A 13,456-nucleotide genomic window follows, 5' to 3' on the forward strand; every position below is an offset into this window, starting at 1 on the left:
TCTTGCCTTAAAAACACAGCCCAAACCACGGATAACTCCAAACCACATGCAAGACTGGAGGTCTATCATATTTTACATCAGTTAACAGAGGGTTTCAACCAATGGGACTGTAGCATGTAAATGACCAAGACATAAGCGATTGGCTGAGCTACTCTACTTTGTCTATAATAAGCCTACTACTCAGCAATGAGCTGTTCACAACAGCCAGAAATCAATCTCATTTTAAAAAAGCAAAAAGTCTTTCTCCTGTCTTATTTCCCTAACGATCCTATCAAAACACAAATACGCAAAAAAGAGTCCATATGAAAATCTGGTTCAAGATTTTAATATTGTGTGTGTATCAACAAAGAGAAGAAACCCTGAATAGGGGGCCCGGGATGAAGCATAAGCCCAGAAATAAAGGGCTAATAGGAACCTGAAAGGCAGTAAATCCATTGTGTGGCACCTGAATAGTGCCTAGCTGGGGACAAGCACACCAGGTGGGGACAAGGTGGGGACAGGCAGACCTAGCTGGGGACAAGCAGACCAGGTGATTCCAATAACTAGAGGAAGGACTGCAAGGCCAAAAGGGGAGAACAGAGAGGAAAGCCGCAGACAGGAGTGTATAATTTGGGACTGGCCTCGAAGGGAGAGGGCAGATACAGCAGGGGTGAAGGGGTTCCAGGCAGCTCTCAGTGAGGCCAGCTGCCCTGAAAAAGCTCCTCTGCAACAGGCTGGGAAAACCTGCAAGGAAAGACGAAATTCCAGGGAGAGAGGACTGGAGAACACTCCTCCATGACAGACTCCTGCCAAGAGGCAAAGGGAGGAATCAGCCCAGGGAACCAGAATTTGGAACATAAGAAACAGATCCTCACTGCTTATCAAAAGGGCCCTGGACTGGAACCCAGAGGAGAAGGGTGGGCCTGCGTTATTCTACACCCTTCACAGGAGGAGTGAGCTATGGTTCAGAGCTAAAGGGGAAAAGGACTACTGCCCAAGGCCCGCTACATGGCCACTAAAACTCAGTGTTTTCATTTGAACTTTTTGGTGACCCTACAAGCAGTGAGGCTTATCAGAGGGCTGAGTCGTAGGAAGGAACTAAACAGAATGGCTTAGTAACTGCCGACAAGAGATGAAAAAGGCTGCTATGCCACAATTAGCCCTAAGGAAGACAGAAAATCTATGCCCACACTGGTCCAGTAGCTGTACATAGACAGAGTTATGATTATGTCTGTTTTTACACTGTTGTGGCAAGCACAGTGGACACGGGTCTAACCCAGGGATGTCCAGCCTGAGCCTGAGAAGGAGACAGAATTTACCAATGTACATTGCCAAAGAGCCAGAGTAATACGTCAGCAACCCCCACATCAGCTTCCCCGCTGCCCCACCCCAGCTCCCAGTGCCTCCCACCCACCAGCAGCCCCCCCAATCAGCGCCTCCCCCTCCCTGCACCTCCTGATCAGCCATTTTGTGGCGTGCAGGAGGCTCTGGGGGAAAGGGGGCGGGAAGGGGTGGAGCAGGGGGCAGGGCCTGTGGCAGAGCCAGGGGTTGAGCAGTGAGCCCCAGCACATTGGAAAGTTGGCACCTGTAGCTCCAGTCCCGGAGTCGGTGCCTAGACAAGGAGCCGCATATTAACTTCTGAAGAGCCGCATGTGGCTCCGGAGCCACTGGTTGGCCACCCCTGGTCTAACAAGTCTATTGAAATTATAACTGCAGCTATGACACTATGGAAAGGACATGCATAACACAGGCCCTAAAATGACTGGCTGAGCACCCTTTTGGCAGGTTCTTTGGGAAGCCTCCACCCTAATACTGCTTTCTACATACACTTCTGTTATTGACACATCAACTGCAGTTTAGTTCCAGTTCACAGAATGTAAGTGGTTTTCAAGCATGCTGCAGTTAAGCTGTGGGTGCTGATGGTGTGCAATGCCCCTGCCATGGAATTCTCTTCTTTTGGCTGCTGAAACCATCCATGAAGTAAAGCAGAATTCATGAGGCCCTGATAACAAGGCACATTAGAAGAGGTTTTCTATTACATACGTTTACAGAATCATAGAAATGCAGGTCTGGAAGGGCCTTCGAAAGGTCATTGATTCCAGACCACCGCTCCATGGCAGGATTAAGTATATCTAGCCCATCCCTGACAGATGTTTTGTCTAACCTGTTCTTTAAAAATTCCCAGTGAAGGGGATTCCACAATCCCGCTGGGCAACCTGTTCCTCTGCTTAACTATCCTTGTAATTAGGAACAAACTTTTAATCTGAAACCTATAACTCCCTTGCTGCAAACTACTCCAATTACTACATGTGTTAACCTCATCCACATGGAAGAATACTTGATCACCATCTTTAGAACAATCTTTTACATATTTGACTGTTATATCCCCCCTCAGACTTCTCTTCTCTAGACTAAACACGCCAAATTTTTCAACCTTTCCTCATAGGTCATGTTTTCTAAACTCCTTTTTATTTTTATTGCTCTTCTTTAGAGTCTCTTCAGTTTCTCCACATCTTTCTTAAAGTGTGCTGTCCAAAACTGGACACAATACTCCAGGTGAGACCTCACCAGTGCCGAGTAGAGCACAATAATTATCTCCCATTTCTTATGTGTGACACTCCTGTTAATGCATCCCAGAATGACATTTGCCTTTTTCACAACAGCATCACACTGTTGACTCATTTTCAATGTGATCCACTATAATTCCCAGATCCCTCTCTGCAGTAAAGCTGCCTATTTAGTTCTTCCCCATTTTGCATTTGTGCATTTGATTTTTCCTTCCTAAAAGTAGCGCTTTGCACTTGTCTTCACTGAATTCCATCTTGTGGATTTCAGACCAATTCTGTAATTTATCAATATCAATTTAAATTCTAATCCTGGCCTCTAAAGTGCTTACAAGCCCATCCAGCTTGGTGTCATCTGCACATTTTATAAGCACACTCTCTACTCCATCATCCAAGTCATTAATGAAAATATTTAATAGTACCAGACCAAGACAGACCCCTGTGGGACCGCACTTGACATGTCCTGCCAGTTTGACAGTGAACAATTGGTAACTACTCTACACCGTCTCTGCGTTACCCCACACTTAAAGGCAACACAAGCCTTCGTGTTTAAAGTAGTATTTCTCCATACTTTATTAAGGCAACATAGCTATGAACGTGCATTCCTGTAGGTCAATTACATTTTCAATTACAGTACAGGGGGAAAAATGTGAAATCTTTCTCAACCTGTTATAATCTTGAAGGTGCTGATCACTCAGAGCATTGTATAGGCAACTAGCATTCTGCAAAGCCAGCCGAGTTCTTTCGGAGTTTGGGTAAAATGGCATAACAGAGTAGTGAGGCTGAGATGAAATGAGGTATTGACTGCCACTGTGATTTGACTGATTTGATTGTGGCTGGATTTTGTTTGAGGGGTAGGGCTACTGAGGTTTGTATTATTTGTGTGTGTTATGCAATAACAGAGCTTCCAGGGTCTTTATATGGGTGCTTTTTATCATTTTACAAATCCAAATAAATAAAGTGTGCTGCCCAATTACTATGTCAGCTAGATGCTCAAAATGAGTGCGCAGTTCTGTGCCTAATTTGTGCAGGCAATTATGTACCTAATTAGCCATCAATTGCTGCTCTAATCTCTTTTGTCTTGATATCTGTTCACAGATTATACACTTTAGATTTCACCCCTTCATTCAGAAGACAAAACAGAACTCTGTAGGAATATCACTTTGGTAGATGTACATTCAATGTCTTCTAAATAGTTACAGTCTATTATAAACATTACATGGACGGACCAATCAAAGAACACATTAGTGTGAATCACACCCTGGTAGTCCACATTACTGCTCCACCGTAGATAAGCCCTTAGATACAAGTAATTTTTGGTGGTTTTCCAGTGTTTATTTGATAAACGTTGCTTGGCCGGGGTTTGTATCGGGGCTGTTTTATTGGTCTTTATCAGATAAATCCAACATCAGAAGCCATATAAATAGTTCTGAGGAGAAGACAACATCCTTATTTAAGCGTGCCAATGGCACTTCAAAGTGCCCTGTATGGTCTGCAAGACATATCTGTGGAAGACAAGATTGCAGTGATCAGAGCCCTGTGTAAACCCACCAAATGCCATGTCAAACTGCAGTGCTGAAACATGTTAGCAACTCACAGGTTTCTAAATGAAAACGTGCACATTTCTAACCTAGCCCACAGCACTCAGAAATATGGGCAGGATAACACACAATCTCAAAAAAAAATTGTACAAATAAATTATTTCTCAAAACAACTGGCCCAATTAAAGTTTAATTCCTCTCTACACAAAGCAGATGCATACGTTCTGTCACACAGCAATGCTGAAGTAAAGTAGTTACAGCATTTCACAACTCGTCCTCATGGACGAGTAGAAACCTGACAGAGTAAAGGATATTTTAGCTAGGAGAACTGTGCTTTTGACTTAATAAATGTTGCACTAGAATTAATTTTCCATGAATTAGAAGTGGCGGAGAAACAGTTGCTCTTAGTCAGAAAGATTTTCAGGGACAGGCTCTCCTACTTAGAGTAAACTGACAGCAAACGACCACACAAAGAGACATCATGGAGGGAAGGGTTTCTGTTCCCCATGCTTTGGGGTTCAAAAGATAGTGTATAATCAGCATTCTTCATCTTCTGTACCAGTCTCTTTAAAACTCACTAATAGGTTCAGATGGTCTCAAATGTAGCTATGCTGCTATAAAGGAAATCCACATGAGATTTTCAAAAGAAGTTTGGCAAACAGTTGGAGCACTGAGGATTCCCTGATATCCTCAAATACAGATTTTTCAGGTTGTTGGCATTTTTCAAAAGTTGAAAAAATTATTTTGGATTAGATAAAAAAAAATCACAAATTTCAAATTTCTGGCAAATGGAAAAAAATTGAAGAAAAAATTGTTTTGGGTCAAATGAAAGGTTATATTTGGATTTTGAGCATTTTTTAGACATTATTGAAATGTTTACAAATAAAATTAAAGGAAATTTCAAAACAAAGTAATTTCAAACTGAAAAATAAACATTTTGTTTTGAAAATGTTGAAATGAAATGTTTAGATTTTTCAGAATTTTTTAGGATTTTTTTCCTTCTAAAAACCCAAACAACTGAGCAAAATCAACACATTTCTGAATCTGCATTTTTTGACCAAAAAAAGTTTTCTAAAATTTCATCCAGAACTGGCTAGGCCTATAGAGGGGAGTATGCTGTAGGCATGGTCTATGCACACTGGGGAGCTGCATGAGGAATTCAGTTTACTTGAGTCAGAATTCCTCGTATCTGGGGCAGTGCACCTCTGGATTATCCCCAGTGCAGGCTACTGCCCCATAGGCATAACTGAGCCCCTAGTTAACAATAGGCTTTGCATGTCACTGTACTACAATCAAGAGACAATAACGACTTCAGTCTGACATGTATTGAGAACACATTTAGGATTTAAAAATTACCATTCTGGTCATGCAGCGCACAGATGTTCTTGCTACCTCCTACATACTATTACCATAAACACGGGGCACTTGCATAACAGAGCACCAACCAATTACCCTGTAAGAGGAAGCTTATAGGGTCCTCCAAAACTTTCCAAGGCAATCTAAGGGAAGTCAAACCAGCCATATGAACTCAAAAATGAACTTCACATTATGGAATTCACTTATATTAACAAACAATTAGCATCTTCTATAAAACTGTTTGTATTCAATTGCAGCACAGCACTGGAATTGAAAATATCAGTGGGAACTTTAGAACACACAGAGGCACTTTTTATTTCATAATTTTATACATATTTTAATGCTTAACAGTACAGAGAAATTCAGTCGATCCAACCCAGACAAAGACGTTACAAACCTCTCCACAAGCCCACAGCAATCATGTTACTCTAGTCCAATATGTCTTAACTCTGTTTTTACAGCTCCATTAAATTAACATTTTATTTAGCTTCTCTTCAAAGCACATGCTGGTAATAGAATAATGGCTGTCACTCCGTGACATTGTGTACAAGCAGCAGCACCATAGTTGCTTGGACGTGGTTGTCATCAAGAAATGGGTAACTCTACTGCTTCCTGAGCGGGCATCTGTGTAAATGAGGATGGAATTTACCAACATTTGGGGAGACAGTTTGACATTTTGACAGTGGCAACCATTTTGTCTCTTGGTCACAAAGTTAATTTGGGTACTTTATTCTACCCTCAGCAAGTTTTATTTTTAACTCACGTTCACTTGCGATAGTTCACCATTTGGCAAGCCAGGCTCTTGCAACAGATTACTACTTGGATACAAAGATATAGAATGTTTGATTTCAGCCAATCCCAGGAAAAATGTACTGTCATGTTGTGGCACAGTTAAGATTTCTATCTTGATACTAATAAAAGTATGCTCTGGATTAAGGCTCACATTTTCAAAGTTGAGCACACAAAAATGCACCCATGCTTATGCACTTAATTTGCATGTGCAGGGACCATGATTGTGTTTGCAGTCAAGGTAAATACAAACTAAAGCCCCAATCCTGCAAATTACTGCTTGTGTGTGTCTTAGACTGCTGTTACCACAATGAACTCCACTAGCTTCAAAGGCATTCCAAGCAGGTGCAGGATTGTGGCAGAGGTGAGCAAATGCATTCATATTTATATCCATGCACAAATGTGAAAATTCAAGATTCACTTTAATTTCTTCTATTTAGCTCCTTTTCGTCTATTGCTTTATAACTGTACAATGATCAGAACTAGGACAGACACTTCTATAAATTATAATAATGATATAATAATAAAGACCCCTGTTTTGAAGTTCTTGTCCCCACTGACATGGATGGAAATTTTGACTGAATGAGGCCTGCTAGACTTGACCAATAGAAAGCACAGGAAAGTTACATTTATTAAGTTTAAAAGTGTTGGTAACCCATAGTTCTTATGCTATTTACTGTAGACAGGTTTCAGAGTAACAGCCGTGTTAGTCTGTATTCGCAAAAAGAAAAGGAGTACTTGTGGCACCTTAGAGACTAACCAATTTATTTGAGCATGAGCTTTCGTGAGCTACAGCATGAAGTGAGCTGTAGCTCACGAAAGCTCATGCTCAAATAAATTGGTTAGTCTCTAAGGTGCCACAAGTACTCCTTTTCTTTTTACTGTAGACAGTAATTTCTCCATGTTACAGCACTGCTGTGTCTTAATGGTGAGCAGACCCTGTTGCTCATTTAGGACACCCTTCTCTGGATCAGTCTGGATACTCCTCAGCTATTGATGCCGTTTAGTAATGCAAATTTCAGCACCACTTCCTACTTCCCATCTTGTCAGACCCATGAAACCTGTAACAGGTCCTGCATGCAGAAGGGCACATTTGCAGGTCAGTCAATCTCCCTGTCATAGGATGTAGTTCAGGGACTGTTCAGTTGAGAAATCAGTTTACTTACTAGAAGTTCTGCACGTCTATCTGCATCTTGTGGACCCTGACCCCTCTGCCCTTGCATAGACTAGTATGGACTGCGGCTCTTTCTGTACCCATTTTACCACTGAGAAGTCAGCGGAAGCTCTGAAACATCAGAGGTGTGCAGACTAGGTATTATTGGCATATTGGCAGACACAAGAGATGTGAAAACAATTCAGCTGATGCCAAGACCATGGACAGTGAAGAAAAATGAGGCCCAAGACCGGAGGGGAGATCTTCTGCAATTAAAAGCATTTTCAAAGGTTATTACATACCAAGTTCAAAATCTGGCCCCTTTTCCAGGCCAGTGTTAACTCTATCCAATCAGTTGAAGGTAGAAATGCAGGTACCCTTAGGTTCAGTAGTGCTATTTAGCAAAAAGAAAAGGAGTACTTGTGGCACCTTAGAGACTAACCAATTTATCTGAGCATAAGCTTTCGTGAGCTACAGATTAATCTCTTCTTTTCTATTGCTATCTTCTACAGATGATATTTTGCCAAATGCAGTATCCGTTATCCTGTGCTGTGTATCAGATCTTTTTTTAAAATCAGAATTCATAATGCAATTAGATCTGGTCAGAATCTTGTGAATTTCAGAAGCTTGCTTAAATCTAAATGTTATAGTCTCATGTTTGTCACAATGTGATTATTTATGATTTCTCTAATTTCCACAAAATATGTTTTGTCCAACAAAAATTGTTATTTATGCTTATTTGCATTTTTTTGTGAAAGAGGCAACAGTCCAAAATGTCACTTTTTTCTTTCTGAAACCAGCAGTATTCATAAAAATATGAATACAAATTCATATTTCCAAAGTAAGGGACAATATTGCAAATACTTATTACCAACCATAATGCCTCCTACCTTGAGTAGTTATATTAAGATTAATGGGTCTAACTCAGGGTAGTAAGCAGTGCTCCAGTAATAAGTGCTTGAAGGATGAGGCCAGAACTGTAGATTTCATGAATTCAAAGGCATATCTTTTTATAGGCTCGAATATTAACATTCATGAGTGATTGTTCAGGAATGAGAGAGATCAAGTAAATAAAATTCTGACTACAACCATATATCTTTAGATGTTGGAATAGGAAGAAGTGTTCACTTAATGTATCAGTCTTCTCAGACCCAACATAGTCAGCCCTTCAGTGAGGAAATATCTGTTCACGTCACTGTGTCAGGTTCTTGAACTCCAAAGTGTCTCACCAGAAATAATTTCTGAAGCAAGATCAGAGACTTCTCAAAGCTCCTGTTATTGCCTTGCCTGGTCCTCCAGTTATCACAAGCAAATTGAATATGAAGAGCAAATAAACCACTTGTTGAGATCTCACACCTCTTCTTCTTCTTCTATGCAGGATTTTAAACATATTAAAATATATTCAGTTGGAGGATGCTAAAACCTCCTTCCTGTCCTCTATCTACACTTGCTTGCATGCTGATAGAAGTTAATCACTTCTGACTTTTATATATTTATTTTTTACTTTGATTCTTCTAAAAACAATAATTTTGTGTGTGTGACATCTCACTTGCACATGTACCTATCTATTCTTGCGGGCAGCTGCATTTCTTGGGATAAATTTACAAGACAGGTATTTGAGAGATGCAGCCAAGATGGCAGGTATTAAAACACGCATGTACCTCTTAAGTAACAATCTCTGCATTTGTTACACAAAAAAAGTATTAAAATATATTACAGGAAAGTGAGTTTATGCTTAAAGTGCAAATCATTACACATTTTCACAATAAATTGACAGGAATGAAGAGCATGCTTATATCCCACTCTCTATATAATCTCATTTTAATACATCCTTTTCCCACTCAGATTTGTGTCTTCTACCATGCCATCCCATATGCCTGGAATGCTCTCAAGGATCTTTCTCTCCTGTTCAATCCTACCTCTTGAATTTCTCTCACCTTCATGTGTCTCCCTGTTAATTACCCTTTCTCCTGAAGCATTCTGTCTTGTCTGATTTACACTACGGAGTAGGGACTATATTTGCAAATCTGGATAAATCCCTGCCTAAATTCTAAAAGAGCCATTTAAATATTACCAGTTTAGTGTATTTAGTCTGAAGAGTTCATTGTTCACATTGAAAAGTACTTGGAGCTTGGACACAACGTACAGCAGAAAATGCCTTTTTTGTTTAAAGTACAGTCATCCACCATCCTCTCTGGAAGGCAGCTGAGCATAAGAGAAGGATTAAGATTTGCACCATTCCTTTGTGAAGACATTAATTTGAGAGAGTGAGAGCATTTCCTTCTACAAAAAAATCTCTCTTTTTAATCTCCTCACCCTAATGCAGGTTCCTGACCCCATGTCTCACTATACACAAAAGGTGCTGGGCAGCCATTAGTGGATGGCTTAGGGAAGTCAATCAGTGGATGGGTCTCTGTCACACCCCAACCCCTCAACTGAGCCAGGCAGGGCTAGAGCCAACACATCACAATCCCACATTCTCCCGCTAAAAACCAGCAAATCTTCAAGCCCTTCCACCTCCATGGCCGGCAGAGTCACAGCCACCAGCTGCACTCGCTCCTTTGTAGCGTCAGTGCTTAGCTGGAGGGTTGGTGGGAGACATTTATATCTCTCTATACACCCCCCCCACACAACATGCTAGAACCCTCCCCCTCCCCACACAATGTCCTGAGCTGCCTCACTATTTCTGCCAAGTCTATCGGGCCCTCCCCCATTAATTCATTCACTGACTACCTCACCCAGCCACCCTCATTCATGTGTTAGCTGCCTCCCCCGCTCTCCATTCACAGCCCCTCTGGCCTCGGAGGCACTGGCCCTCTCTCTTCCCTGCCCTCCACTGATGCCCCTAGGGTCCCTCTGCCCCCATGCAGAATCTCCGGTACCTCTCTCCCCGGGGATGGTCCCCTCTGCCCCAGGCATGGTCCCCACCCCTCGGGCCAGCTCTCCCACATACGCATTACACCCCCCGCCTGCCCCACAGACACCCTTCTAGCGCCCCGGGCTCCCCGCCCCACGGCCGGCCCCCTTACCCGCGTCCTCCTCGTCGAAGCTGTTCATGCAGGGGAAGTAGATGGCCAGGGCCTCAAAGGAGGCGGACAGGCTGAGGCGGCTCTGCGAGCGCTCCATGAAGAGCCCCGGGCCGGGGGCGCTGCCGGGGGCCTCGGCCGCCGCCTGCGGCTTGGGCAGCTTCGACGCCCCATTCTTCACTCGGAGCACGGCCCGCGGCGTCTTGGCTACTGCGGGGGCCCCGGGAGGCGAGACGGGGGCTGCGGCGGCGGCGGGCAGGTGGGAGGCGGAGGGGCTCAGCCCCGCCCGCGGGAGGCTGCTGGACTCCCCGTGGGATCTGGGAGGAGGGCGCTGCTCGCTGCTCCGGGGACGGGCGGAGAGCGATGGGCAGGCACCTGCCGCCGGGGCCCCGGGGCGCGATGCAGGCTCCGAGGCGGCTGCCCCGGCCGGTGCCCCTGGGCGCGATGCAGGCTCCGAGGCGGCTGCCCCGGCCGGTGCCCCTGGGCGCGATGCAGGCTCCGAGGCGGCTGCCCCGGCCGGTGCCCCTGGGCGCGATGCAGGCTCCGAGGCGGCTGGCGCTGGCGGACCGCAGGCAGCGGTTAGCCGAAGCAGGAGGCAGCGATGGAGGCGGCGGCGGCGGTCCTTGGGAAAGGCAGCGGGAGGCTGGAAGGAGACACTGGCGGCGGCTGCTCAGCGTCTGCTCGCCGCCTTCCTATGGCTCGCCCTTCCCCGGCGGGCGCGGCTGGCCAGATGTATCCCCTGGCGGGCTGCGCTCCCCTCGCCTGCTCCCGACGCCCCAGTCCTTCATTCAGCGGCGCGCCTGGGCGGGGGCTGCCATGAAGTCATCCCGGGAAGGCAGCAGCTCCAATCAAAGCCGACGGAGCGCAGGGGCGGGGCCGCTGCCTGCGCGAAAGGGGGTCGGGCTGCTAGTCCCCCCAGGGCTGCGCCCGAGCACGGCTCCTCCCCGCACACCTGCCCCTGGAGCGCTCCCCTGGGCAGCGCCCGGGCCCTGCCACTGCGTCCTGCCAGGCGGAGCGGATGGGCAAAGCCAGCCCCTGCTCCACGCTGGGCCAGCGCAGCCCCGCCGTGCCTGGTGCCGTGGAGCAGGGAGCGCTGGGGACTGCTGGAGATCCTCGAGGGCCTGCATTAGGGGCTGGGGGCTAAAGCCACTCGACACAAGAAGGGCGAGCGTTTGGGGACCAGCCCACAGGGAGGGGGAGCGGTGGGGCAGCTGCTTCCCCATGCACTACAGGGGAAGGGGAGAGGGAGAGTGCGCTCTGGTTTCAGCAAAGGATGGGGTCTCACCCCCCCTTCCTGTTAACCCTTGGGCATAGGTGCTGGAACAAGGGGTGCTGCCGCACCTCCTGGCTTGAAGTGATTTCCAAATATAGGGGGTTTACAGTTTGGGTCGATAGCTCTCAGAACCCCCACTATCCAAATTGTGTTGCTGATGGGTCTGGATGATTAACCTCTATAACTGTGCCGGTCTCTCCCCCCCCCCTTCCCCCCGCCGCTGCCTCCGTTTCTCCCTCCCTCCCCACTGTTCACAGCTCAAGCCTGAGGCTTGTGCTGTTTCAGGACTTCCTGAGGCCAGGGTTGGATTTAAGGATTTCAGTGGGAAAATACATTGGGAGCACCTTTCATGAAACCCAGGTGGACCGTCCCACATTGGTGAGAGCCGGGTAGCTGGAAATCAGGAGCAGCAGAGGCTGAGAAGAAGGCGTAATGGGAGCAGGAGATGAGCTTGGGGAGATAACGGTGCAAGATTTCCTTTCCCTTGTTGGCCAGAACGTAGTGGGTGGGTATGAATCGCCCTACACAGTATTCTGGATATTAGCCTCTCTCTAATCAACAGAACAGCATTAATTCAACCCCCTCCTACAGTTTTTCTTTCACTCCTTTCCTTTCCTCCATGTTTTTTCTTTCAGTCTCACCCTCCCACCCTTTCCCTGGGGTGGGCTTTATTCCCCTTTTCAGTTTCTCCTTCTTCCTTCTCTCACGTCCCACTCTGCCGTACTCCCGGGATGTGCCCTCTTCACACCCAGTGCCAGCCATGCTCTCTCACTTATAAGTAAGGCTAAAATTTTGTCATGGTTACTTTTAGTAAAAGTCACAGACAGGTCACGGGCAATAAATAAAAAGTCACGGAAGCCGTGACCTGTCTATGACTTTTGCTGCTACGGCTCCATGGTTTCCCCCACCACCGTGGTGGCTGGGAGCTGTGGGGTTCCCCTCTGCCCGTGGCAGCTGGGAGGGGCAGGGTGACCATATTTCCCAAAGAGAAACGGGGACACCCCTTTTCCCCACACAAGGCTGTCGCCCGTCACTGGAACACTGAGGGCTCCCTCAAGAGTCTCTCACCTTTCGCTGGAAACTTGCAGGGGGGGGGGGTGTCACCTGTTGCTGCTGTCCCGGGAACCCTGCCAAGGCCCCACTGGCCATAAGCGCCGACTTCCTGATTTCTTGGGGGTGCTCGACCCCTGCCCGTCCCCTCAAAGCCCCACCTCTTCCCCCAAGGCCCCGTCCCACCTTGACTCTTTCTGCTCCCATTCCACCCCCTCCCCCAAGGGCACCCCATAGACAACTGGTGCCTCCCCATACTGAGGTGGGTAGGATCTAAAGGGGAGGTCCTATGACTGGGCACATGTCATCGTTGTTCCCCACCGGGAACACCCCCCATGCCCAGCCCGGGGCCACATTACTGCGGGGGGGGCACTCTATCCTCCCTCTGCACCTGCCTCCCCCCCCCCGGCACATTCCTGGCAGGAGGGAGCTCGGGTGGGGAGTGGGAGGGAGCTGCTGCTAATGTGGACCCCTCCCAGTCACTACTCTGCAGCCCAGCAGCTGCCTGAGAGAGCCTGGCTGGGGAGGCGACTTCCGCTCCCTGCCCAGGCTTGGCTGCTGGGGACCGTGGCTGAGCAAGCCGGAAACATTCCAGGGGGAGTGGGGCTCTGGCTCACTTGCCCCTGGTCCCTGTGTGAGTTTGTTCTTACTCCCCACCTCCACCAGCCAGGGGAGAAGGGGTAACTGGGAACTTGCAAGCAGGGAAGGGGGGAAGGAGAGAGGAG

The 13,456-nt window shown here is 46.8% G+C and overlaps 1 protein-coding gene across 3 annotated transcripts in view; it reads right to left on the reverse strand.

The window, feature by feature from the left end:
* Window positions 1-10,858, reverse strand: part of RIMS4 (regulating synaptic membrane exocytosis 4) — an 89,904-nt gene extending 79,046 nt beyond the window's left edge. For all 3 annotated transcript variants that reach the window (XM_073309642.1, XM_073309641.1, XM_073309643.1), the window contains exon 1: window positions 10,412-10,858. In XM_073309642.1, the coding sequence (XP_073165743.1) occupies window positions 10,412-10,508 (97 nt within the window). In that variant the 5' untranslated portion in view covers window positions 10,509-10,858. The remainder of the gene's footprint in view (window positions 1-10,411) is intronic.
* Window positions 10,859-13,456: the final 2,598 nt, after the last annotated feature.

This window comes from Lepidochelys kempii, chromosome 13 (genome assembly GCF_965140265.1).
Source record: "Lepidochelys kempii isolate rLepKem1 chromosome 13, rLepKem1.hap2, whole genome shotgun sequence".
In the NCBI taxonomy this organism is placed as follows: domain Eukaryota; kingdom Metazoa; phylum Chordata; order Testudines; family Cheloniidae; genus Lepidochelys; species Lepidochelys kempii.